We start from the raw sequence: 26,579 nt of genomic DNA, 5'->3' as shown, positions 1-26,579 counted from the left end.
AGTTTTAATCTTTGGTTGTACTAGTTTTTGCACCTCAAATTTCTTTTCTCTGTACCGGCTCCATTGTAACTGCACCTCTTCATCCTTATATCCCATTTGTTTTGCCTTTCTGTGCAATCTAGAAGCCCGTTGTCGCTCTTCAATAGCCAGTTTAATTTCCTTGTCCCACCAGCTTCGTGGTTTCCTTGTATCCCTCCAGCGGTTTTTTTTTCCTTACTTTGTTTATTTCCTTTTGTATACAACTCACAACCTCGTCATATTCCCACACCTTTGTGGGCTGGGCCTCTAATTCTCTTTCGATGCTATTGACAATGTCTGCTATCTGTTTTTCGCTTAATTTCGGGAGCCCAACCTCCGGTGTTTCCTGCCTATCCCCTCACTGTCACATTTCAGGATTATACGCCTGTGGTCGCTGCCCAGGCTGTTTTCTCCTTCTTCATCTAGCGTCATTTGGTTCAACCGCTCGTACGTGTGCTCTGAGACCAGGCCGTAGTCTATGCAAGACTGTCTATTGCCGCTTTGCCACGTTATCTGCCCATCGCATTTATGTTCCCGGTTAACGATTACCAGTTGCTGTTCTTCACACATATCTAGAACTAGTGCGCCGTTATAGTTCGTACATCCATCTAGATCCTCAATGTGGGCATTTAAGTCTCCTACTAATATCACCTCGCCGGATTCCTTAAATTTCTTTATGTCCTTCCTGAGGCAGTCCACCCACTCTTTATTTTGTTCTCTGGCATCATTCCCTGTCCACAGATAGGCCACTCCCAACCGTGTCTTTTTTCCACCCACCATTCCACAAACTCACAAGTGCTCCTTACAGCCTTGGTTCTCCCTTTGCCAATTCCCTCCTCGCCTAATCAACATGCCCACGCCCCCACCTTTCCTCTCTCCCGCTGCCCTGTTGCACCCCACCCATACGTAGTCATCCATCACTGGTGGCTCCTCCATATCCCTCAGGTGGGTTTGAGTCAGGGCATACACGTCAATTACTTCTTTCTCGAGTAGGGTTTGTATCTCAATCCATTTTTCCTGCTTGCGGCCACCTTGCATGTTTATATAACTAATTTTAGTTCCACGGTTTATTTTCCTTTTCTTTGCTTTACTTTTCTGCTGCCGTGCATCAGTGCCCCCTTCTTCCTGCCTTTCGCTACCTCCTCCACTCAGTCCGACTTCTTCTTGAACGTTCGGGGCCCCCCTAAAAAAGCCACTGCGCGGGCTGCCAGTCGCCGCCCTACAGGCTCAGCTAGACCATCACTGAAGTGCATGCCGTCGAACACAAACACCCCGTTGCCCCGTCAAACACAAAATGCCCTCAAACGCCCATCGTTGCCTATGCTAGCGCCCTCTATGCTTAGGCTGCCGAAGCCTACTTCAAGCTTTTTAGATGCGAAGCATCTCTTGCTCGGGGGGATGTCCCGTGTCCGTGCCCCGTCCGCAGCGCCTCTGATGATGGCTGTGGCAGGATGCCCCTAGGGATTGGCCAACCAAAGAATTCATCACGAGATAGCTTCGTGTTCAACCACCGTCGTCATCTTCCCGTAGGGGAACCGCTGAAGAAGAAGGAGAAGACAAAGCTGCGAAGAGGAGGGCGTGTACGTCGCTCTCGCCCCGTCCGCAGCGCCTCTGATGATGATTGCAAAAGGATGCCCCTAGGGATTGGCCAACCAAAGAATCCATCACGAGATAGCTTCGCGTTCAACCACTGTCGTCATCTTCCCGTAGGGGAACCGCTGAAGAAGAAGGAGGAGAAGAAGACAAAGCTGCGAAGAGGAGGGCGTGTACGTTGCTCTCAGCCAGTGCACCAACGTCAACAACCTTTACCTCACCAACGCTGACGGAGACTACCGATTCTACCACAGAGACGACAACATCAACAAGAACATGATGCACAGTTTCAGCACCTCGAGAACCACCGCCTACTCACCGTAACACAACAGTACTTGCGTGACTTTGCCACCGGTGTGGACCCGGACGCGGAATTCCCTCTGGCGCTACTAAACACCAGATCACTCAACATAACGGCAACAGAATGGAACCACACACAACCCCCATGATGCTTCGCATCCTCATCAGGGTTCCCCACGGGAAGATGGTGTAATTTTTTTCTTTGCGTCCTTGCTCACGGTGCTGCTTCTCTAGGTTGTGCTCGCTGATAACCATATTAATATTTTGTTTGTGCATCATTAGGTGAGTCTTGTAAGCAGCATGAGCACTCCAAGGGAAACAAAAGTGTTCCGAACAAGAGCTGAGGAAGTGTCGGTGAAACTGACGGCCACCGAAGTGATGGATGCCATCGACGTTCTGCGGAGGCACGCAGGCTCACGTGAATGTTTAAGAGCAAGCCTTGTTAGTGCTGTCAGCATACGAGCGTCACGTAAAGCCCACCCTGGTCAAGAAACGCCAAGCACTGCTTACACTTCTTCACCACGGCTTGAACATCGAGTGCTGTTGGCAATAAATTGCTCTCTTTGAACGGGGTCATCTTCCTTTCACCCGTGTTCATTAGACAGCTGCGATGTGGAGAAATTGGTTTCTTTAGGTCTCATTAGGCATAAAAGTAATTGCTTAATCGAATTTGGCACAAAGATATTTAATGTAAGCTTTCCACTTTAGCGGGAGCACGTAAGCGCTGCTCCGCACAGTGAAGTGGTCCGCGTGTACTCCCCTCAACACACAATCATGGCTTTATCCCGAGTGTCGTAGTTGCATCACGCGCCCATACTGCAGAGCCTTTGTACATGAAAAAAGTCTTTCGAATGTTTCATACCACCCTTCTGCTGTTGGCTCGCCGCACCCCTCAACACTGCGCTTAAGCCTACCACTGAATGGACAAAAAGAGGCGTAACTTCGAACCAGCACCTCACCGGGATGAAATTCACGGGGCATGGACGTAGGTTCAATTGACTAACAGCGGCGTTTAGCAGTGACCAAAATGAAAAAAATAACTGCTATCATATTTAATGAGGCGTTGCGGAGAAAAGAGCGGTTTTACGATGACGCATGAACTATCTTCGGCTATCCGAATTCCATTGAGTGTTGAAACTCTTAATTTACACAATTTCCGCTGCCAGTTTTAGTACAAATTTCGCTTTAAGTGAAGAGGTAACTACATAGCAGTTGTTTCTGGGCAATGGGCAAGGTTTTGAAACCTCAATAACTGGTTAAATGAACTGTAAAATCGAAACCACGATTTTACGAAATTTGCGATTTAACAAAATTTGCGCCCCCATATACGACTTCGTTATATCGAGGTTTAACTGTACCACGTACTGAGAAGCGGCTCAAGGAAAGCACCGCTGTGTGCGAGCTACACTTCGGCGAAAGGTAAATCTCGCGGCACATTGAGCGTACCGTGAACGGAGAAGTTGTCTCCATCTACAGGGGCAGGCCTCGGTTGCCCCCGGAAGCTGTCCTGATCTTCCGGAGTACCAGCCGAAACAACTTCCCCAAGCAGGAAGTGTCAAGCGAGAAGCGCACCCGCGGCCCCATTCAGCAATAAAAACGCTAAGGATGGTGACTCCCCTGTGAGTGCAGAGTTTGAAGAACCCCCATCCTCCTTTTCTGTCAAGAATTGGACCCTACCTTCGGCAATATGGGGGAAACCACACGCTGAGTGTTTCGCCCTTCACAGTACTGCGCACGATAAGGCCAAAGCCCGTACACATACCCTTCCAGACATTGGAAGCATTTACGAAGCATCTGACATACGGAAGAAGTCTGCCACTCTCCCCCTCTATGACTATCAAATTCATTTTGGTCCTCTAGCTGCACTTTTACATGAAGGCATTGAAAAAGGAGAAGGCATGCCTCTTCGTAAAAGGAAGAAGCACTTAAAGCTCAATTGCCTCACGTAACAGCAGAATAGAAGGTCGAAAACGCTTTTCCGAAGACAATTCGAGAAAAAATGCTTGAATTTGTTCACACACACACACACACACACACACCCAAAAATAACTAGCAGCGAAAGGCAAGTCTCATTGAGCAAAGAAAGTTGATGGCTTCGAGCCTTTGTAGTTTTGAATGAATCGAGAAATTCACCATAAGTGAGCAGGTTTTGTTTGTAATGAGCACGTCGAAAATAAAATGCGTGTTTACCAGTTGCCAGTCCACAATTCTCTGATTTGTGTTTCATAAGTGCCAGAGCCAGCCGGCTATATTCAGCTGTCAAAGCGCGCCCAGTCTGTTGTAAACTTCGATTGTAGTAGTTCTTAAAAAAATAAGTCATTCATTGCATCTCAATTTGCGCGAGCACGTAGAATAGCTATCAAAGAGGCTGTCTCGATGTGGTGCTACGTGCGAATACATTCGTACTCCATATTACGCTGCCGTCGCAGCGAATGTGTAAGCGTGTGACAGCACCACCTGGAATTTCCTCTAAGAGCGTCACGCGGGGAATGGGCACGGCCATCACACTTTCCTATTCTAGCCACTGTAGTAGCGGCTTGCAGGGCATCATGCTACTCGCCCTTCAGGGATGACCCGCACGTGTAGCAGAGTGAAGAGAAAGCGCTCTTGCCATGCGCCTCGCGCCATGCACCTGACGTCATGTGCGTGTCGCTGGGCAAGCATTCCATCCAACATGGTGTCAGAAGCGGGATATGCTGGCTGCTGCTCTCCGCCTGAAAGACACGCCAGCACACCCAACCACTCCTCCCCCTGAAGCCGCAGCTAACCTGCTGGTTCAGCCGCTTCTGCCTCGTCTACGGACCTTATCTCGGCTAGCGACCAGCCTGCGACCTTCTTGGGCAACTCATCCTCGATGGCCAACAAAAACGGCGGCACTGTTTCATTACAGTTCGTGGCACCTGACCCATTCACCTTCTCCTCACCGTCAGAGTGGCCCCAATGGAAAAGACGCTTTCTCCGCTACTGGGCTTCTTCAGGTCTAAGCGATCAACCCGAAGAATGCCAGGTGGACGCACTGGTCTGCCTTATGGGGCCCCAGGCAGAAGACATCTTTAACACATTCAAGTTGACCCCTGACGAGCAGAAAAACTTCAATGCTGCGCTAAAGGGCTTTGAGGACTACTTCATACCTCGCCGAAACATCATCTACGAGCAGGCCAAATTCAACGCCCGAGTCCAGATGGAGGGCGAGTCCGTGGAAGATTTTGCCACAGCCCTGCACGCACTAGCAAAGACTTTATGGGGAGCTTTGCAAAGAGTTAATCCATGACAGACTAGTCGTGGGCCTCCAGAACCACAAACTGTTGCAAACTCGGCAGCTTGACCCCGCTTGATGCGTTATGCATACCAGGGCGTTCACGTTCCCGGCAAAGAACTGACTGCAGTAGATGCCCTATCAAGATCTCCCGTAATCCACGAGACAAATAAGCTCGAGATAGACATCGTAGGACACGTCAGTCAGCTGTTATCGACACTCCCAGTTTCACCAACCTCCTTAGGAGAATTAAAACAGGAGCAACAGCGCGATGAACTTTGCCACCAGCTTTGTGCATTCACGCAGAGGGGCTGGCCGAGCCATCGCGACCTCCAGCCAAACCTAAAGGAATTCTGGCCACATAAAGACAGCACCACCGAAGTCGACAACGCCCTGATGCATGGCTTTAGGTTAGCCGTGCCAAAAAGCCACAAGAGTCAGCTCTCTGAGTACTGCATGAAGGCCATTTCAGCATCGACAAGTGCCGTGCTAGAGCAATAACTGCTGTCTGGTGGCCTACAATTGACACTGACATCGAGAATCTCGTAAAGTCCTGCCGGATCTGCCTCCAGCACAAGCCTAAGCGGAAGATGCCGCTGCAGCTGACAGAATTTCCCAAACAGCCTTGGCAGCGAGTCGGCATAGACCTCTCCTTCATTGGAGGAGCATGGTGGCTAATCGTTACCGACTACTACTCAAGGTACCCCGAGTTGGCCAAACTCACGAGCCTGACTGGGAAGCCAGTAGTAAATCACTGCAAGTCAATTTTCAAGGCATGGTATCCCTGAAGTAGTCGTCACTGACAACATCCCACAATTTTCAAAGGGACCTTACTCGCCGTTTGCAGCCTTCACCAAGAGATACGGCTCTAGACATGTCACATCGAGTCCCCGGTACCCTCAAAGCAACGGGCTCGCGGAGGCAGCCGTGAAAGTTATCAAGGGCTCCCTCGAGAAGATGGGCAATGCCTACAAAACTCTGTTGGCGTACAGGACGAGCCTGCTCAAGAACGGCTGCTTTCCCGCGGAACTCCTCATGGGTAGAAGACTCCGCACTACTTTGCCAGTTTCTGCGGACAGCTTAGTCCGCTGCCTCCCGGACAGAGACAAGCTGAGGACATACGAGGCTGACAGCAGGAAGAAGCAACAGCGTCACTTCGACCTCTGGCATGGGGTACGGGACCTTCCGGAGGTCCCGTCCACGATACTGTCTACGATACTGACGTCTGTATCGTGGACCTCGGAACATTCGGCATGGTCCAAGGGCATGCTGAGGAGCCGAGGCCCTAGTGGGTTGGCACGGATTATGGATCTCTTCGCCGCAACAGAACTCATCTGGTCGCAATGTCTCAGCCGGCCAACGAGTCGCAGCAACAAGAAACAGTCCTGCAGAACCCATTGTGCACAAGCAGTGACCATCCTCACAGCAAGAGTGGCCAGTGCATAGCAATTCTGCTGTCGCGGTTTGAACCGTGACCTTCCTAGAAAGGGGAGGAATCTGCTGCACCCGTACGTGTAGCAGAGTGAAGAAGCGAATGGAGCCACGCGCCTCGCACCATGCACCTGGGCAAGCATTCCACCCAGCAGCACGTTTGGCAGCAGCTTGGCAGCCGTGGCCGCTGAGAAGCGCATTCCTTGCCCCTCCTGAGCAGCACTCGAGGGAGACCGCCCGAGTTTCCGGCAGCATCTATACAAGCTGCAGCCGTTCTTTCTCACGGCGCTCAAGTGAGATTCGCTACAAGCTGCCAATGAGTTGGCATCACTATTTACGCAGCAACATGCTTACGTTGCGTGCATGCTTGCAACTATGTCCTGACTGCTAAATAGAGAGATTTTTCATTCTCTATAGCTGTTGTGACTTCTTGAACAGCATGTTTTATTTATTCTGGATACCGTTTGCTCATGAATACATGTGCTACTGATTGTGCTACATTTCGAGAAAATATGGAAAATGCCGTCAAATCATTGAATAGGCTAAGATGATTAAAACCTACATCAATAAACCGCCACAAAGTGTTGTTGACATTTTTAGTTTTCGCATTATCACGTTTTGTTGTTGCCTTCGCATCAACAGAACGTTCCATGCCATGTGCAAGCTTTGCAAGTGGTTCCACAAAGAAAAAAAAAACAGCGTTCACATGCACAGAAATTTTCTCGACACAGGCTTATGTACAAGCTTTGCAAGGCATTGCTAACTTGGTTCACAATAAACAATGCAGTTTTATCACCGTCTTCAGCTGCCTCTACTACTTTTGGGAAGACTTGAACAGGTCCATTGGCTTTCTGTCTTCGGAAAGCTCTGTGCAATCATCATACTTGCTTTGCAGTTTCTGCAAAGCAACTTTCTGACGAGCAACTTTTGCTGTTAGCTGGTGCTATGTTTTTTTATATTTTGTTTCAATTGTGACGAGGACAAAATCCACCGTTGTTTGGCACCCTGTTCAGTGAACCCAGCACTTTCGCAGGACGCCGAGGCTTCGGCAACAAACGCTTGCTCTACGTCGCAGTTGGACTGCACGTGGGATTTGCTTGCGACAAGGCTGTCTTCCAGGCCTCCACATTCTCGGCCTGTCTCACCGGCCCCACGATGGTCAGAGTGACTTATTCGTGGTCGTCTCCTTTCTGTCTGCCCATTTTCGTGTTGAATGAACTGCGCATAGTTGGGAGGCAAAGCTCAAGCTTGCCGAGCTAGCGCAGCGCTAATTTTATTGGGAAGCAGCGGCCATGACTTTTCTCGGGCGTAAGAGGGGCTGTGTACGAGCTGGGTTGCGCGGCTCGTGCAGCCGGCAGCCGCTGTGTTCGCACTCGGGGGTGGGGGGACGGATGCTGCGGGCGGTGCAGGACAAATGAGAGGTATCGGCAAGTGCTAGAACGTGCAGATGGAGCAGCACATGCGGTTTTCACGACAGCTCCTGCCTGCAGCACTTGCTTCTCGTCGGTGCTGCTCCAAGCTGCCACAGTGTGGGCATATTGGTGACTGCGGTCGGCCGGTGTTGGTCCGGCTACTCCTCGATACTGGGAGCCAACGAACCTTCGTGAGCAGTGACCTGTGTCGTCAGCTGGCCCTGCCTGCTTCCGGAGTGGAGGACTTGGCCATGTTTATGTTTGTCCGTGAACGTATCAGTGTCGGGAGGTGGCGATCACGTTACGAAGCCGCTTTAAATTGAGTCCAGTTACCCTCGATGCTGCTGAAGGGCCAGAGGTCTGCACGGTAAAAGGTCCCCTAATGGAAACCGACGTGGTAAAGCCGCTTCGCGACTGCAATTTATTCGCTCCCGATGAACCCGAAGAATGGCAGACACAAACACCAACAACATATAAGCGGGCTGGTGGGTTCCGACAACTACTTGAGACTCGTGAGTGGACACATCGAGTGCTTCAACGACGGCCTTTGTGCCATTGAGACCGTGTTCGGCTGGGTTCTCCAGGGTCCGTACTCAAGTACCGACAATCCCCTGGTGAGGAGCAGCAGCACGAGTGCCTGGCTTTTGGGTTGCATTGATGGACCAGGCAGCGCGGCATGAGATAGGTGGCGAGGCAGTGGAAGTGGTAAGCGGGTATATCTACCTAGGCCAAGTTGTGGTTCTGGATCCCATCCATGAGGCAGAGATAATTAGAAGGACAAGAATTGGGTGGAGTGCATACGGCAGACATTCTTAGATAACGAATGGCAGCCTACCATTGTCCCTGAAGAAAGTGTATGACAGCTGCATCTTACCGGCACTCACCTACAGGGCAGAAAGTTGGAGGCTCGCTAAGAGGGTTCAACTTAGACTGAGAACGACTCAGCGAGCAGTTGAATGGATGATGATAGGTGTAACATTAAGGGACAAGGAGAGAGCGGAGTGGGTCAGGGAACAAATGCGTGTTAAGGACATCTTAGTAGAAATTAAGAAATTAAGAAGAAATGGACTTGGGCAGGGCATGTAGTGCGAAGGCAAGATAACCGTTGGTCATTAAGGGTAACAGAGTGGATCCCTAGAGAAGGCAAGCGTTGCAGGGGGCGGCAGAAAGTTACTAGATGGGCAGATGAGATCAAGAAGTTTGCAGGAATAAATTGGTCACAGTTAACACAGGACTGGGACAATTAAGATTAATGGGAGAGGCCTTTGCCCTGCAGTGGGCATAGATAGGCTGCTGGTGGTGGTGGTGGTGGACCAGACAAAGTTGCCAAATTATCAATCCCTCAGAAATGTGGAGGTTTGATGCCATAGGGATAAAGGACACGCCTCAGAAGATTAAAGCTGAAGCCCACGATGTGTTAGTGTAATTTCGGAGTGGGCTCTACAAAGAAGACGGTCGATACATTGTGCCACTTATAATCGAAACGCCAGGCCTTGTGTCCAGTACGAACCGGGCTGTCGTGAAGAACAGACTTCGACGGCAGCTACAACGCTTTGAACATCAGCCCAATCTTCTGTAAGAGTACGACACAGTCATCGGCGAGTACTTCAAGTGAGGTCATGCTGAGCGAGTGGTGCAATGGGATGTCCCCGGGGAAACAGTTCACTTCCTTGTCATCACGCAGTCGTCGCACAAGAAAGGCGAGCCATCCCTTAACGAGGTGCTGGACAAAGGAGCTAAGCTTGGGCCTGAGCTGCTGCAGTTGCTTTCGCAGTTCAGGTGTCGTGACTGCATATATCGGAAAGGCCTTCCTACAGATATCGATTCGTCGAGAGGATCGTGACGCTCTGCACTTTCTGTGGATCGATCGGCTGCCGAGCAGCGAGCATCCCAATCCAAACATAGTTGAATGGCGAATGACAAGGGTGCTTTTTGGGGCCTCATCTAGCCCGTTTCTTTTGGCAGCTTACCTTGCAGCAGCATCGCGAAATGTGGAAGGACCAGTATCCAGAAATATCAGCTTGCCTACAGCAATTCTTTTACGTCAACGACCTTGTTATTGGCGCATCTTCGAAAAAGGAAACACTAGAACTTTACAAGGCAGCTATCACTATTATGAGCGGTGCCAGCATGGAGGTTCAGGAGTGGTGCTTGAACTCCAGTGTACTGAATACCCATTTTGTCGCGGAGAAAGCAAGCCAACTTTGAAGATTCTTGGGCTGCACAGGAATCACATGGCAGACGACATAATACTGACAACTCAAACCGTGTCTTCCTACGTTTCGAAAGAGCCGTACACCAAGCGAACTACGCTACAAGCCTTTGCACGGCTTTTCAATCTTGTAGGCTTGATAGGCCCTTTTCATGTACAAGCTAAGAAGAATTGTAAGAAGAAATGAAAGTTGAGGGTGTTCCAAACGATAGCGCGGCGTCTGGTCTTCTCGAGTTAATTAGCACGTGCCTTTTTAAAGCCAACTGCACTCAAAATTTCTACCTTTTGACAACGTTATTTCCCTATAGTCTGTCTAAAAGGACTGCAACATACAAAATATGACAGCTGAAATGCACATATCTGCAGCACAAATGACCAACAAAAATCAGAGATTTTGAAACTAAAACTGAGAAAAGCACGGCCGTTACGGCCAGGCTGAAGCGACGTTGCAGGCGGCCCACCCGGTGAGCGAGCGGCTGCACACAGCTGGCCGGCAAGAGCAAACTTTCGTGCAGTGCTTCGTCCGTGCCGTAGCCCTGGGAGAAACTCGCTGAGCAGAGCTCAACCAGTTCTCCTGGCTGGCCGTAGGGAAAAAAGGGCATGTCACTTCCGCTTCATAGCTGTTTGTGTGATCTGCCGGCAGGTGCAACGTCTCCTATGATGGAGCTATTTTAAACGTCTCTAACTAATAACAATGCATTTCACAGGGCTACCAGTCATATCTGTGTTAGTTTGGGGGTACGTAATGTTTGTTCGAAGTTAATTTGGCCGAGGTGAAATTTGAGTGCAGTTGGCCTTTAATGCATCCTTCGTATGAGGCAGCTGATTATTTCAAGGGTCAGAAGTATTACATTAAAGGAACTCACTGATGTCTATGTCACATTTCTTGCAAGCCTCAATGTTTCTGCATTCCATAGAATCCGGATGTTCAAAGTGCAAGCACGTGAAGGAAGTAGCAAGCAGGAGGAAGATGCACTGTGACAAATTGAACAGCTGTCCCCTTGCTGACGAAAAGACAGTTGAGTGCGTCGCATAGCAGACTACGCATCTCTAGCAGACGACCAGACAGTCACCGGCAAAAATTCACTAAGTGGCTACTGTACGTATAGGACACTTTCTCATGTGTATGGTTTCATAAGACAAAAGAAAATTTTACCCAGACCTTACCGTAGCGCAAAAACTGCAGCACGTGCGCAGCGGAAAAAGCATGCTCCAAAGCGGCGGAAGCTCCCTCATACGCCCGGAGAGGGGGACTGCAGCACCCTCCCGTGGCCTTTCGGCGTGGCACGCATGCGGGCACCGCCATGCGTTTGCCCAAGCATCTGCGTTGCTAGGGCAGTGCAGCACTGGTTACGTCGAGCTGCACGAGATGGCAGTGCTTGGCCGTTCTGGCACCCGAAAAAGCACAGCACAGGACTACAGCAAGCTGTTCAATATAACAAGCTATGCCCCACTGAACGCAAAGTAATACCTTGACGCCAAATGCTGTTACGTGCAGCACTACTATACGACTACTTGTCGCCAGACGCAGCTGAAATCATCGCACGACTAGGTAGAAGTGTAAAAACTTTGGAGCCTACGTATGCACGCAACTGCGTGGCAGCGTCATGATGGACCAGGTAGTGTGCGTGTGCCAGTAAAAGCCAATTTCCACTCAAGGTCTGTTACCTGTTGAAGAAATATTGCGGCCGAAAATTTTGCCGCACGGAAGTCGAACTTTGAAAGCGTAGCAACACGAAATTTCAAAGCTGAGATAACTATGTAAAATGCTTCCTTTTTATCAGGTGGCATCTCCCAGCAAGTTTCAACAGTAGCCGTTCAGTGTGACATATTTTAAATCAATTTTAATCTTTGCCCACACAAGAAAGCCCAGAGCGGGTCGTCGTGACATCATCTGCTCCTCGCCCCAAACTGCCGACGTTGGGGCTCCTGTGACGTAGCCGACGCACTGGCTGTGGTTTGCGCATGCTGCTGTGCCGTGTGTACACGTCATGGTTTTAGGACTGACGTCGTGCTGCCTAGGCGTGGGGACGGTGAAGACCTCGGCCGGTCTGGGCACGCATATGCACTCGCTGAAACGTGCGTCCAGCCCGGCAGCGGTGCGACGAGAATGGTGACGTCATGGGCGACTTCCTGTCATGGTGGCCGCTCGGCGTTCGTTTGGTCGAAACTGAAACTGACATGAATAAACGACACCGTAAATGATTGTTTATGCTGCGATCAACCGTCTGATGTGCCATTCTGTGGACCCATAGCAGCGAAAAAAATGTAACATGAATATTTCATGTTAGTTTAAGTAATTTGTTCAAAGGTCAACAGTTGCGATTCACCAGTTCTTATGCCACCTCGGCAGTGCGAGCATGGCACGGCTCTGGAGACGGCCTCGCATACACCAGCAGCTACGCTGCCATTGTATCTAAATTGGCGTATGCGTGAAACATTTCTTTCAAATATTAAAGTGGCATTTGGTTTCAATTTTTTAACAGCAAGCTTCTCCAATATCCGTTGCTCAAATTGGTCCTTCGTGAAATAATCCTATTGGGAAGGAAAAAAAATTTCACCACCGAGTTTCAGAGGCTCCACAAACACTCTGCAAGTATAGGCAATAAAGCATTGCAGTAGAGTGTCAGCAGCCATTCAATCGGGGCTGGGTCAAATTTGTATTTGCGCATCCACTCAGTGCCACATCCCCGCTCAACTCGCAGACAATACATGCATTTAAAAAGCGCCTTGCTGTACAAAAATAGGTCTGCTGAAAATATGTTTGCCGAGTGTGTTGGGGTTCACATTGCCTTGACCAGATGCACTGTGCTGTGGGCGCGCGCACTGCACATGCACAACTTCACGTGTAAAGCAAACGTTAAGACGTAGTGAATGGTCCTCTGTGCACTATGTATACACGGAAGAAAGGGCATACAGCCGTTGTGGTGTGATTATGCATTTTAAGTGCCCCTCAAACATGCGTGAATTTAACAAAGCAATAACAGAATTGCGAATCAAACGTACGTCAACAGCACGGTTACTAAATTAGCTAGCCTTAATTTTTTTTACCTAGCCACAATTTTTTTTCTTTCTCTACAGCCTTGGTGTGCACCACACTGACCAAGCACATATCATGCAGTAAATTGTTCCGATGTCATAACAACGGGTTATCGTAATAGCCCTGGGTGCGTACACACAACATGATTCCACGCTCACTGTGAACACACACGTGCTACACGGTCAGACGCAAGCTGCCGTCGACCAAAACCCTTGTGACTCGGAAACCCTACGACAGCCAACTGGACATGCTACGCCACTGATAATTAAGCTGGGGAGGAGGCGCATGCCTCAGGTGCGAAGCAAAGCTTACGACACTTATGATGTGATCAACTTTCCGCGCACGTAATGCCTACTCAGAACAAAGGGTGGACGACCATTGCGGAGTGAATACACATTTCTTAGTAAGCGACCGCTCAAGCGTGCACAGTATTTGACAAAGCGAGAACAAAAATTCCGAAACTTGGCTTGCAAAGGAGTGATGACAGCGCCGGCTTGAAGTGTGCCCACCCAATTCTGTGCAACCAAACTTTTCTCCTTGTGCGTCTTATTTCCCGGACAGAATTATGAAGTCTTTCGCCATCGCTGATCCTATTCAAGCTGCTGAAGGTATAGCACATTGGCATTGTGGAGCAACATAAAGCAACATCGGCGCAACATTTGTTCAAAATGAGCAGCTAAGTCTTAGGTTGCTGGCACCTCCGATAAAGCAGGCTCTGAGGCTGCAGGGACAAGCATGGCGCCATTTAAAGGAGCCATGAAGACAAAATACAAGTTTGGTATATTAGAAAGGCTGCTTTGTTCTGATAAAAATGATGCCAATTTCATCGCAAACTTCCAAAAAATAACGGGGATATTAAAGAAAACGTGTGGAGCTGTGGCGACTCGCTAGCCAGTTTCCAGCAACTTTTCTACGACGTCACAGAATCTTGTTTGGGCGATTGACGGCGGCCGAGCTAATGAATCGCCAGGACACATGACTGGACGATTGTGGTGGGGCCGCTAGTTCCGTTTGATCGAATCACTCGAATGCTAGCGTGCACCCAACCCACTGAAAATTATGTTTTTAGTGCTGGCCCATATGACGTCACTGCGCTGATAACACGTCACTGTGGCGCGAAATTTGGAAGTTGTTAAGTATTTCTTGCGTTTCTCTCGGTTAAAAAACGTCTTTCATGGCCGGGATGGGAAATGCGATTTTGACACCTGAAGCTTAGGTTTGAGCCCGTGCCGTCCAGCTTCCGCTGTAGCGTCGACCCCTCCTCTCGGCAGGCTGCTCCCTTGCGGGAGGACGGGCACCTGTCGGCCCAGGACCGGCCGCTGTGCTGCTCCCTGGAGAGTGTGCTGAGCCGGAGCAGCTCAGCCTTTGGCGGCAGCAGCGGCGTGGCCGAGCACCGGCGCTGGTCGCCCCGCGAGTTCCTGCAGTCGACGCGCAACCTGCTCCAGCCACGCACCACACCCCTAGGCTCGGCTGCCGCCGCAAACGATGACGACGTCACCAGCGGCGTGGCCTCCACCACCGACAGCTGGGAGTGGTCCTCCGGCTGGGACGACGAGGAGCACAACAAGCTCTAGGCCCCGCCGGGCCTCACCCACGAGGATGGAACAACCTCTTGGCGCAGCTCTCGCACCAGTTGTGGTCGGGGTCTCACTTTCAGGACGGGGCCACCTGGTGGGCTGTTATAGCTATGGTGTGACGGGAAAAAGTGGCAAGGGTTCTAGTCCCTGCATGTTGCATGAGCGGGAGATGTTTCACTCGGGTGATAATTACTGCGCATTGCATCAGTGTTTAGGACGAGTTCTGGGGCACAGCCACAGCCAGGACGGCAAGGCTGATTGCCCTTCTTGCGTGTGCTAGTCACCCCTACTAGAACGGTGCAATACCCTACCTCCATTTCTTCCCTCTTGCTTTGATGGGGAACATGTTGAGATTGTTGGAAATTTCTCCTTTGCAGAAGGTTGCAAAGTGCATTGTTCTGTCGGTGGGGCGGCACTGTCCCCACTTGCAGAGTGAGTCTCTAAGTTCAACCTTCAGCCCAAATTCAGGCTACCTAAAATCATTGCTTGAATCTGGTTTTGTAACTCCGTGGTTTCACGTAAATTGTTAGCAACTGCTTTGCTGACTGAATGTTTTGCTTGCGTTATACCAAGAATTTTCTTCAATGTGCATTTTCTAATACAATAGGTCAATTGTTTGTAAAAAATCAAATGCCACGATTACAGGGTTATGCCTCCCGGAATTTGGCAATAGTTGTTGAGCAACTTTGGAAATCATGCTGGGAATTTCAGAATTTGGAATTCAGGCGTGATTTTTGCAAATTGTTTGCGTGACACTTTCTCCCACCCTCTACACTGGGATTGGCACCATGAAAGGAATTTCCCTAAGGGAAAGCGATAATATTCAAAGCACTGGGAAAGTGTAAGAATTCACTCTACATCTTATGTGCTCTTTGTTTATGTTGGAATGGGAGCAAAATGCTGTGATAAGTCAGCAGAGAAAACGGTGCCTTTTTTTTTGTGTGGCATTGCTTTCATTCTTGTGGGTAAAGATTTTCTCGCTTGTTATTTTAGCCTTTTGTGTGAATTTACACTTTCAACCGCTTGGGTGTACATCATTTTATTGTGTCAGGGCTCTTCCATTGTGGAACGCATAAATGCAAAACAGTGTTTATGTTGTGCGAAGGTTTTGTGCAGCGGTTATGTTGTCACATTGAATATTTCAGCTTTCTTGAAAAATGGCGGGCCACAGTACATTGGAGTTTCTCGCTGAGGGAGGGCTCTCGGAGTTGATCGTCAGAGGTGGCCGTGTCACAATGAAACGTTTGAGAGTCACAAGATTTTCTGCAAAGGGTACCTATGAGCTCACTTTCTTTTTTCCCATTGCGGTTCTATTGTGTGGCAAGGTGGACATCTGCTTTGCTTTCCCCTGTGGATGCAGTAGTCGTATCGATGCTGTGAGCAGTGTAAGGGTGCGTATTCCGGGTCGTCGCTGTGGGCCAAACAAGCCAAACTTGGCTCTTCTGGCCATCTGACCACTGCACGAGGCGGGCTCACTGCTCATTGCCACAAAACATTTCAGCATGGCCCCAATTCTGGCCTTTGGGGGAAGGGTTGTTTTTTTTTTCTTTCTACTTTGTGCTCGACGTTACTAAGCTGCATCCAGTGTTGTTTGGCACTGCCGGGTGTTAGTGGTATTTGATTCATCGTTGGCAGCCACGCCGGCAGCGTTGTTCTGCGTGTGCATGCGCCCCAGAGAAGTGCCGGGCGGTTCGCGACAACAGTTGATCTGCAGCAGCCCTCCACTGTGGCATGCCCCTTTGCCAAGGGGCCATGTTTTATTCGGCATGCTTTATTCGCCATGTTTTATTCGGCATTCGGGGCCATGTTTTATTCGGCATAAAAAAATCTGCAGAAATGACACTGAGGTCGATTAAAAACACTAGGTGCTCTTTCTGGTTCGGTTAAAATTTCTGGTTATCCTTGCAGCTTTTATTGTAGACTGTGGCTTATTTATGAACACGGTTATGGACGGTTTCGGCTGAATAATTCCACAAAAAGAAAGACCTTTGCAGGGCCAGCAGGGCCCGTGCACATCATCTGCACTGTTTCTCTTCCACACATCCGTTCGGCGCAAAAGGTGCCGCAGTCGTGTGACTGGAAATAACGTGACAACTTTCACCAGTAAATCATCAGACTTCCTGCAACCCAGGAAAAAGACTCTATTTTAGGGCTTTTGGGACAAAGAGAGAGAGAATAAACATTTATTATAACCAACACCAAGGAGTCCAGGGCTCCTTAAGATTTGCCCACTGTGACGAGAAAACCTAGGCTACCCCTGCCCAAATAGTGGAATCAATTATTGGCTTAGTAATATTAAGATGGTAATAAATGAAAATATAAAAAGCCCTAATTCAAAGGCAAACTTTCGAAACATAGTGTTAAAAGATTCAGTCACTGCCATCAATAGCACACACAACCTACACATCCACAACCTACAATCCACACAAATTAAAGTATACCTGTCGCTCCAAATAAGTAAGCACTCAAATCTGTTAGCTGAAAAGTTTGTGCATTGACATGTCTGTGCAGCAAAACGTTCATGCAACGAATTGCCTTAGACTTGAGAAAAGCCGGTTGTGGTTGTCACGTGACTTCAAACGGGATGCACAAGTGCAAGGGTGCCTTATTTTTTTCTTTTTTTCTTTTTCTGTGGTCAAGTTAAAGCCCAACCATGTGGGCATGCACTTGAGCATCGGCATAAGCACACACAAAAGTCGCGCACTCTCATGCACCACACTGGTGAGGGCAAGTAACTCTGTGGTAGTGGCCGTCATTGCGCAGCCTCTGTGCGTTTCAGGCCTGCACCAATGCATGTGCTGCACGCCAGAGCACATGCACCGAGTGGTTACGCCAGTGCATGAGTATGCATCAAGGAATATGTGTCCCTGAGGCCGGGGATACACGCACTACATCCGATTCCCCCTTTTGTTTTTGTGCTTGTTTGCGCCCCTGAAACGATGCCCCTGCTGCCTCGGTCAATTAGCAGGCCACCTAAAAGCCCACACTGTAACCAGTGTTGTGCTTCAGGCAACCGCATATTAAGGGGTAGACTTGTGCATTGAGTTCTATGGAAAAAAAACTTCTGGTCGCAAAAACCTGCATAACATCTGGTCATAAACGGTCGACACCGTGTCTCGGGTTTCTACAGCTCGCTTATAAAATGGAACATGCAAACCAACAATGGCAAACCAGAAAAAAAAAATAAAAGGGAAATATTCATCTTCACAAAAATACGCAATGTAGATAAGTGGGTGTTCCTTCTCTCTCTATGCTCCCAAATGTGGAAGGGAATTCTCTGTGGTACTCTTAAATTAAAATGCTACTCGGTAGCATCTGGTTTCCATCATTTTTCCTGCTGATAGGTATGGTCCGAAATTTAGCTGGACCACTTCCTCACTTTTGCTGATTGGTCATTAGTGTGGACAAATCAATTAGTGTGCTAGTTTTTCTTTCGTTCATCCTTCTAAGTGCCTTACATAAGCGATAGCAATATGGATCATAGGTGTTGATGAAACCAGTTTTTTTTCTAATAAGTTGCAGGATGATCTGGTAGAACATTTGAAATTATTGTAATTACTTTTTTTTTAGGCTGAATAACCCATTAACATTTGCAGACTTAGTCGCCCCTCACACGAGAAACAGTAGTTGGCACGTGAGAGGAATAAGTTTTAAATTAAATGTCTAGTTTTAATAGAGAGCAGCTCCCGTTTTCTTTGTGGCTAGCTCTAGGACATGCAGAATGCTTTCTGCTATGTTTTATGTGCACAAAATCCTAGTTGTGGTCTATGTGTATGATGACCTGTGTCAAAAAAAGCTTTTCACTGTTCTAACAAGGTGACCATTAAGGAAAAGATTAATGGCTCTTCCAAATGAGCACCCTCTGCTCAAAAAATTATCGCCTTTGTTTTCTCTCAGTTAATAACTACATAATATATTGCATAAAGCCTGCAAAGATGGCACTGAGTCCTTAGTTTCCCATATATTTTGCAGTACATTATTTTGTTTATTGCCTTATAGCTGTAAAATAGCACTAAATTTAATTTCAAGCACAATTATCTAAAGTTTTGATACCTACAGTAGGCCTGCTTTGAACAATGAAGATATACTGAATGTGGCTGTTTCTGCAAAACCATTGCATTGTTCAAAATTTTGTGTGGGCATTTTCATCCATTAATTCTTAAACAGCTTTTTTGAATTCTGAGCTTAAAGGAATGTCTGCAAGGTGAGCTTCAAACCTCTTGAAATGTTGGCGCATTAAGTTTGCTCCGTGCTTATAAAAAGAGAGAGACTAGGATAAAGGCAGGGGTCATTCTTACCCGCGCTTCTGTTCCAACAGGTACTACATTCATTAGCGCCTGTTGGCACAGCGACATTTCAGTACACTCCTGTTACGGCACATGGTGGGAAGGTTGGCTGTCCTGTGTAGAAGGCTTATGAGCACTGATGTGCGCTGTTTTCTGCTTCAGAAAGCAGCAGCACTCTACTTTTCTATGGGACCAGCATAGATCCTTTAAAATCTTTGCAGTGCTGACATTTCTGCCCATGCTATCGGCACGTTAATTAAGGCGAACACTTTGGAGAAAGGACGACTGTGTCACTTCTGTTTCCATGTTTGCTCTGTTGCAGCGAGCCTTTGTAACAGTGGTCCACTTAGGATCCTTCTAGTCACTGTGTGACTACAGGAGAAAACCGTCCCTGCTGTTTGGCCATGGTACCGGAATTTTATGGGGAGCTGTGTGCGGAGTATAGCTTGTACTGTAGTGCTGTTTTCGTGCTGTTGTGTTTCATAGTTGTATTCTCTCAGGCAGCTCTAACTTGTGTGAAAAGCACAACGGCTCCTCCTAGTGGCAGCATTGCAGTGCCATCTCCGGACGTTTGGGACCGTTGAGGTGAAAGCCATAAAGGAGTGCTTGACGTACTTGCGTCGGAGGAGAACTGAATTGTTAAGTCACGATCGTTACAATGGAGCTTTTCTTGTACCAGGTTAAGCATGTGTAATTATTGCAGGTCACCTATGGCTTCCACATGTTGTTCACACCGCTGGTGGGTGTCTTTTGGGGTAGGACGTGTTATGTAACTGCTTTTTATTCTGGCGTAAACCTGCCATCTTGACCACTAGTAGTCTTATTTCATTCTGTCAAGGAATACTACTAGGTGCTTGGCATTTCCATTGTTGTTGTTGTTGGTGTTGTTGTTGATAAACTTTATTGACATTTTTCATGAAAGTCTTAAGAAAAAAATAATGTATAAGTGTGCATTTCCCCCCTGAGAACTTGCTTGGCCGCCTGTTCTAAAAGTCCTGTAGCATTCTTGGATTTCTAGTAGACGTGGGCCCTATGAGAACTCAAGGAATGTAATTCAGCCAATTTCTGTAATGACCGGAGACAAAAAAATGTCCGTACAAGTAAGAGTTTTTAAATTGGACTTCTTTTTTTAGCCGCCTTGTCGAGCTGAACTTGAGCCACACATCGAACGGGTCGCTTTGCAGCCTTCCTGTACATTCTGCGGTTGTGTACACAAGCATTTGTTATTGTGTTAGGGCCCTTGTGTGCAAGCAGGTTTCTACCAAGGCAGCTTGCAAACTTGTGGGCACCTTTATGCGTGGCATATCATCTCCCAGCATATCCTTTTTGGGGGTTGCTATTCACACCCAGGGCTAAGTGTGATCGGCTCGAGTGTGATCGCCGCATCATTTTGAGGGGGCAGTCATCAGCTGTGTGCGCAGTTCGGCCAGTCTAGCTTCCCTGTGGCCTGTCCCGTGTAGAAGCATTGCCTCCGTTTCCGGTGGACTTTTTATAACAGGCAGGCCTTATATCCGACAATCATTTTTATGCTGTATGTTGAGGGTGTTGCATTTACGTCGTCGGTGGTGGTTGAAGTGTTTTGCAGTCAATGGGCAAGGTAACGTTGCTATGTACATGGGTACTACCTGTATGCCGTTGGCGTAGGTTGTGGCCCGAGAGATGGCTTGTGCTCTACTTTTGCCACAGTGGGTTCGTGACCAGGCTACTAGTAGTTTCCAGTAGCTAGAAACCAGGAAACAATCAGCGGTTAGAACATTTCCCCATGTTGTGCCCTTATGCTGTCACATGAGCCCTTCACTTTTGTGAAAAACTTTGATGGTTCTATAGATAATAGTACCTGTTTAGAATTATCTGAGAGTGCAGTGAGACAGAGAAATTCTGCCATGTACAGTAGAAGGCTAGAGCTCTTTTTGGGTTTAGGGAGTTGTCTACTCAAATGTGTGCAGCTTTGTGACAAAAGGTGGCGGGTACCGTCAAAGTAGACGGTTTGCAGCGGGCTGTGTGGCCAGGACTGTTACGTAGGTGGCCTGGGAACCAGTCGGGTCGTCCCTGCTTGGTAACATTGCATGGTCAGTGGAGCACTTGACCCCGGGTTGTCTCGGCCAAATGATCATAGGCGAGCTTCAGCAGAGCCCCAAAACGTAATCATGCGGTGTGCACATCCACTGCAAAATATCTTTCAATCAGGCCCTATGAGTGGTTCTGCAGATTTTACTTAGCTTCTGGTTGTCTGCCATATACTAAACAGCTAAGGGATTTGAACAGTGCAGTAATATAAGTTTAGTACTGTGAAAGGTGTGAAGCACTGTGCCTGGCCAAACCAAGCTTGTATCAAGCTTAGCATTGCTTTAACTTTCTTAATTTGGGGGACCGAAACAGAATTTCCTTGCCTGCTTCTTGCAAGCGTAGCGAGCACAATTCTTGACTGCAGGTTCTCTAGTATAAATGTTTCCAGGTTTGTTTTATTGCCGAGTGGAGAGCGCGAGGAAAAAAAATGCTAGTGCGACTTTTTCATGATGACAAAAAATTTTAGGAGCAGTGAGAGGAGATGTAGCAGATGATCCGGGAATGTAACCCCTCAATGTTTGCATGCTCGAGCAGTTTTGGCAGGAACAGGCATCTCTGCTGTGCTCTGCTGCATCGCTGTATGCTGTGAGACGATGCGAGCAAAACGTCAGGGCTCTCAGGCGTGTTGAGGAAAATGGGCTTGAGGCGGCCGTTGTAGTAACACACTTTCTATACAAAGTACTGTAGCGGTGTTTGCATAAAGTACAGCATGCTGATCCCTGCGTGGTCCTGTAGAGCAGTCTTCAATCAAAGTAGATGCTAACTCAGTGGACTGTCACCGTGGGTAGTCAGCTGTACCTGTTCTGTCAGTAGTAGATAGGGTCAGTATAGCATTTCTATGTGCCCATGCACAAATGGGTGCCCAGTTTTGGGTCTGGTTGCATGCCAAATTGTCGTTATGAAATGTGGAGAGGTGATGCAAGTGCAAACAGCAGTACAAATTTTGGGTGAGTTTGTGTTTCGTTGCCCTGTTGGGTGCAAAGGACATTTTGTTTCTTTTGTCACTTGCTGAGCGTGGCCATCATGCGTTATCCGCAGGCAGTTGTGAGCTCACCGTCAGGGTTCTTTCACGCCACGTGGCCCTTGCGTCGACAACCCCGTGCTGTGTTTAATGTGCACACCACGTTACCTGTGCTGTTCATGTCGGAACTGCTTGAAACAAAGGACACTTTTAGGCATTCAAAATTTCATCTCTGTGCCCTTCAAGCAGGCAAGTTACCAGACTCTGCATTGGCATCAGATCAACGGCATAAAGTGGAAGTCTTCCGGCAGCACACACATGGTGCTGACTAAAGGGGCCATAAAAGTGCACCCTTCCCAAGCTCCCTCCTTTACTGCTGTTCTGCGGGATCACTTGTTCAGTCCACATGACTGGCAGGGGGCGTTGGAATCCACGAGGGACTTCCTCTTAGCCACTTCTTTGCGGTCGAATAGGCCTATGTTCTGCTTTTTGCCCCATTGACCGAAACATTGCGTGCACACTACAGCAGCTGGATTACAAAACTGCTCTTGGAAGGAGTGCGGGAGAGTGCAACCGTTAGTTCGGGCCAGTATGCGTGCAAACATCACAATCTGTTGCTTGTCATGCTGTTTGTCCGTGACAAAAAACTACGGGAGCAACTCTTTCGTGCAGTGCAGCTGAACTTAAATTTGCGTGTGGATTAGTGCGAAACATTTCACGGTGCAACCCAGTGGCAGCCGTTGGCACCGGAGTGAGTTGTGGCGAGTTCCCTCTGGCTGCACCGCTTGTCCTCCCCCTGTGCTCGCTGTTTCCGCGCATATCGGAAAGCAGTATGGAGGGGGCTTCTGCAGGGCAGGTGGGATCCTTTGGGCCATTTTCTCCAGCCTTTATGCAACCAAACGTTTACTTATGGCCTGCTGTTGCGGGGCCATTTTAACGGGGGCATTTGTTTCTGGGGCTAATGTTTTTGCAGAACCAGACTCCCCGGGGCACAGCGCAAAGCTGCGAATTCATTGGGACTGACAAGCATAAGCGTGCCTTTGCACCACACTTTTCTCAACCTTAGTCTTTAATAAAGCACACATTGTCCATACAAGTGGGATGTCATAAAGACAAATTGTTTTGCACTGTATGCAGGGCGGGGGTGGGGGTGCGTGCTTGTGGCGGTTATTTCACAAATGCTGCTGTTAATTTACAGAAAGCACTAAAGGGGGCAAAAAGTCGAAATACAGGTTCTGTTCACCCAAAATATTGCACTGGCTTAATAAAAATAATGCCAATTTTGATGCAAACTAGATTAAAGAGAAAGCAGAGGCAACCCGCCAGCCACTCTCCCTGGCAAGGTACTGGCAAGAAGTCTTTGCCATTGTAGTGCAGCTGGTTCTAGTGCTACCCACCGCGGTGGCTGAGTGGCTAAGGCGTTGTGCTGCTGAGCACGAGGATGCGGGTTCGATTCCCGTCAGCAGCGGCTGCTTTTCTCATCGAGGCGAAAAGCAAAAACACCCGTGTGTACGAGATTTCGGCGCACGTTAAAGATCCGCAGGTGGTCAAAATTAATCTGAAGCCCTCCAATACAGCACGCCTCATTGCCTGCGTTGCGTTGGCGCGTTAAACCCTGCAATCAACCGGCTGTAGTGCTGTTTGGTCGTAACAATGGAATGCTGATTTGCAGTGAAGAGACTGATCACTGTTTTTAGTCCTCGCCCTATTGCGTCACTGTTGACGTCGTGTAGCATGTCGTTTTGAAGTTTTCAATATTTCTTCTCTTTTTTTTTTTCAGTTTAATTTTTGAGAATGTCTTTTGTAGATTGAATTGACTTGAGGGAGCTGCCTTTGCTAGCAAACTTCGTCTTCATGACTCCTTTAAATGCCGCACTAATTACCCTAATGGACTTTCAGCTTGACAATGTGATTTGGAATTACTAAAATGTTCTTTGTAAGAGCGCGAGCGTATTTTGTGTCCCAGGCAAAGGTGGCTCATGTAGCTTGTGCACCGAATGCATTTCTTTATTGCATGTGCTGGCCCATGTGTGGCATTTTCATGCTGTCGCGCAAAGAGAATGCACTGGACTTGCCCGGTTAGTTGTCTGCATTGAAAAGTGTGCTGCCGATAACTTATGAAATGGACTGATATAAACACAATAAAACGACATCCACAGGAGTATGTAATTTTTTTTTAATCTTTCTGTAAATTGTCCTTTTTTTCTGGAACTTTGATCTATTTGGTAACGGTTTTGCAAGTGCATTTTTGTCTTGAAAGTAGCTCCAAGAGTGAAATAGTGTATCAAGTTTTTCCTTGTACAGGCGTGCAGTTTGAGATCACCGGACTGGCCATTGCAAAACAGTTTGAAATCTTCGTTACCGTACTGAAACTTTTTACACCTGTCGTGGTTTTGTGTATACATGTATGTGTAGTACATGTTTCTGTGCAAAGGTATTGGCAGTACTGGGCCACACCTCTCGCTGATCTCAGTGCAGAATGGCTACAGAAAGGTAAAACACTTATGCATTGATGTCGCTGGGGACTCGTGACGTGTTTCTTTTTTTTTTTTCAAATTTTTTCACGAGCATGTTTTCTTCAGACATCTGTTACATATTATTTGTTGTGTTTACAATATTGGTGAAATAAACAGGAGTGAAGTATGAACAGCATGTCTCTTTCCCCCAGTTGTCCAGGTCAAATCTCGTTTTATGCAGTCAAAGCTTTTTTTTATTTGGTCAGAATTTGAAACTATATGCCTCGAGCTTCGCGATGGCTGCGCCGCCTGCCGCCACTTCTCCGCGGCGTCTACGGGATGGACGCTGGGTGGCTGATACAAACGTTTGCTGGTACACGCTGGCTGCGTGTTACTTGCGCCGCGCTAGTGAAGTGATGTTGTGCCAGGTGACCAGATCGCCTCGACTGGCACAGACCACAGTGAGCAGCAAGTGAGAACAAATCGTTTATTGACATCCGCAAGTTTACAGAGGCCAGGACATCATTTCATTTCGATCGCTGCAATTGTACGTCGCTTTCGTGACAACCTTTTTTTTTTTTTTTTTTGCCATAACTCGTTCACAATTGCACTAAGATTTCGAACGAAGGGCACATTGCTTCCAATATTCTGCTGCCCGTATCTTTTTTTCTTTTTGGACGTCACAACGCTTGGAAATTCTCTCGGACTAAAGCGATAGTTATTGGGAACGCTATCGCTTACTGCAAGCATATCGTCATTTGAACGTAGCAGTGGAACTAAAATCCGTGAGCGAGTGTTTGAGGCACGGCGTTTTTTTTTTTTTCTCTATCTGTTTTGGGGGGTGTGACAGGCCCCAAGCATGCGCGCTATGAGTTGAAAGAAAAAAACCCGCCCGCATCTTCCCACGGGGGGAACTCGAGTAAATGCGTCGCAGAGTGCACGGGGGTATTGCGTGAATGTTGCGTAATTGGGTATGGTTTGGGAATGCTTAATTGTTATTTCGTCTTTATTATTCTTATTTATTGAATGAAGGAGAAGCGAAGGCAAGGAGTGTAAAGTTGAAGTCTGTCTTTATTGCTTGGTGCTGTCAAGTCAAGCGAAAGCCAAGCAAAGACGCCCTTGACTGAATTCCGAACGCGCGCTCCGCCGCTTATATACACACCGCCCGCGTTCGAGGGAGAGGAGTACGGGGGAGAGACGCGCATGCGCACACTTCCGTACACAAGCGCGCGAACTTTCCACGCACCCACCACGCCGTTATCACGTGTACACGCCCTGCCGCCGTTAAGCCCCAACCACATGGAGCGATTTTGCGAGCGACTTGGGGCGCGACGCGACTAGCGACGAACTACTTTTCGCCGCGGACCAAGTCGCTCATCGAATCGCTCGGTTCTGGTAGGCACTATAGTTCTGGGCCGCCAGAAACAGTCGCTCGCCTCCCGGAAGTGGCCTCAGCGACTAGCCAATAGGAGAGCCCCTACGTAAGCACGCAACCTCCGGTTTTGGAAGAGAACGGGGGGAAGACTTTGCAAATCCACGCAGCGGAGCAGCGGATTTACCGCAGCGGTGCAGCGGAAAAGAAAGCTTCGCGTGGCAAAGCTTGTGTACACGCTGAAGCAGGAGCAAGAAGGCTCCCGCACACACTGGGTGAGACCCGTGTGGGAAAAACGACGTCAAGAAAGCGAATTCTTCACGGCGTTCATGTTGGAGCCGAGAGACGAGGCGCAGAAGGAAAAGCGTGCGCTATCGCTAACCCAAACTAGTTTTAAAGATGCAATGAAGTGCAAAAAGCAATGTAGAAAGGCGTAATACTTTTTAGTCATGCTTTTTATGACAAATGAACAAAAAAATGTTTGCAAACAACCAGCGTACCAAGCGCGTGTGTGCGGCAACATTGAAATCGCCATCCTCAGTCGCTCGAGCAGTCGCTGTCATGTAGTTGCCTCGGCGAGCGACTTCGGTTCGGCGAC

The 26,579-nt window shown here is 48.3% G+C and overlaps 1 protein-coding gene across 2 annotated transcripts in view; it reads left to right on the top strand.

Annotated features, from left to right (window-relative positions):
• LOC144147419 (transmembrane and coiled-coil domain-containing protein 4-like) overlaps positions 1 to 24,800 on the top strand; it is a 164,237-nt gene extending 139,437 nt beyond the window's left edge. For both annotated transcript variants that reach the window (XM_077679551.1, XM_077679549.1), the window contains exon 13: positions 14,534 to 24,800. In XM_077679551.1, the coding sequence (XP_077535677.1) occupies positions 14,534 to 14,836 (303 nt within the window). In that variant the 3' untranslated portion in view covers positions 14,837 to 24,800. The remainder of the gene's footprint in view (positions 1 to 14,533) is intronic.
• The last annotated feature ends 1,779 nt before the right edge of the window (positions 24,801 to 26,579 follow it).

Source organism: Haemaphysalis longicornis, unplaced genomic scaffold (assembly GCF_048455015.1).
Source record: "Haemaphysalis longicornis isolate Haplotype H1 unplaced genomic scaffold, Haemaphysalis longicornis Haplotype H1 scaffold_7, whole genome shotgun sequence".
Lineage (NCBI taxonomy): Eukaryota > Metazoa > Arthropoda > Arachnida > Ixodida > Ixodidae > Haemaphysalis > Haemaphysalis longicornis.
The sequence above is the reverse complement of the archived record's forward strand: the minus strand, read 5'-3'. Positions and strand labels throughout refer to the sequence as shown.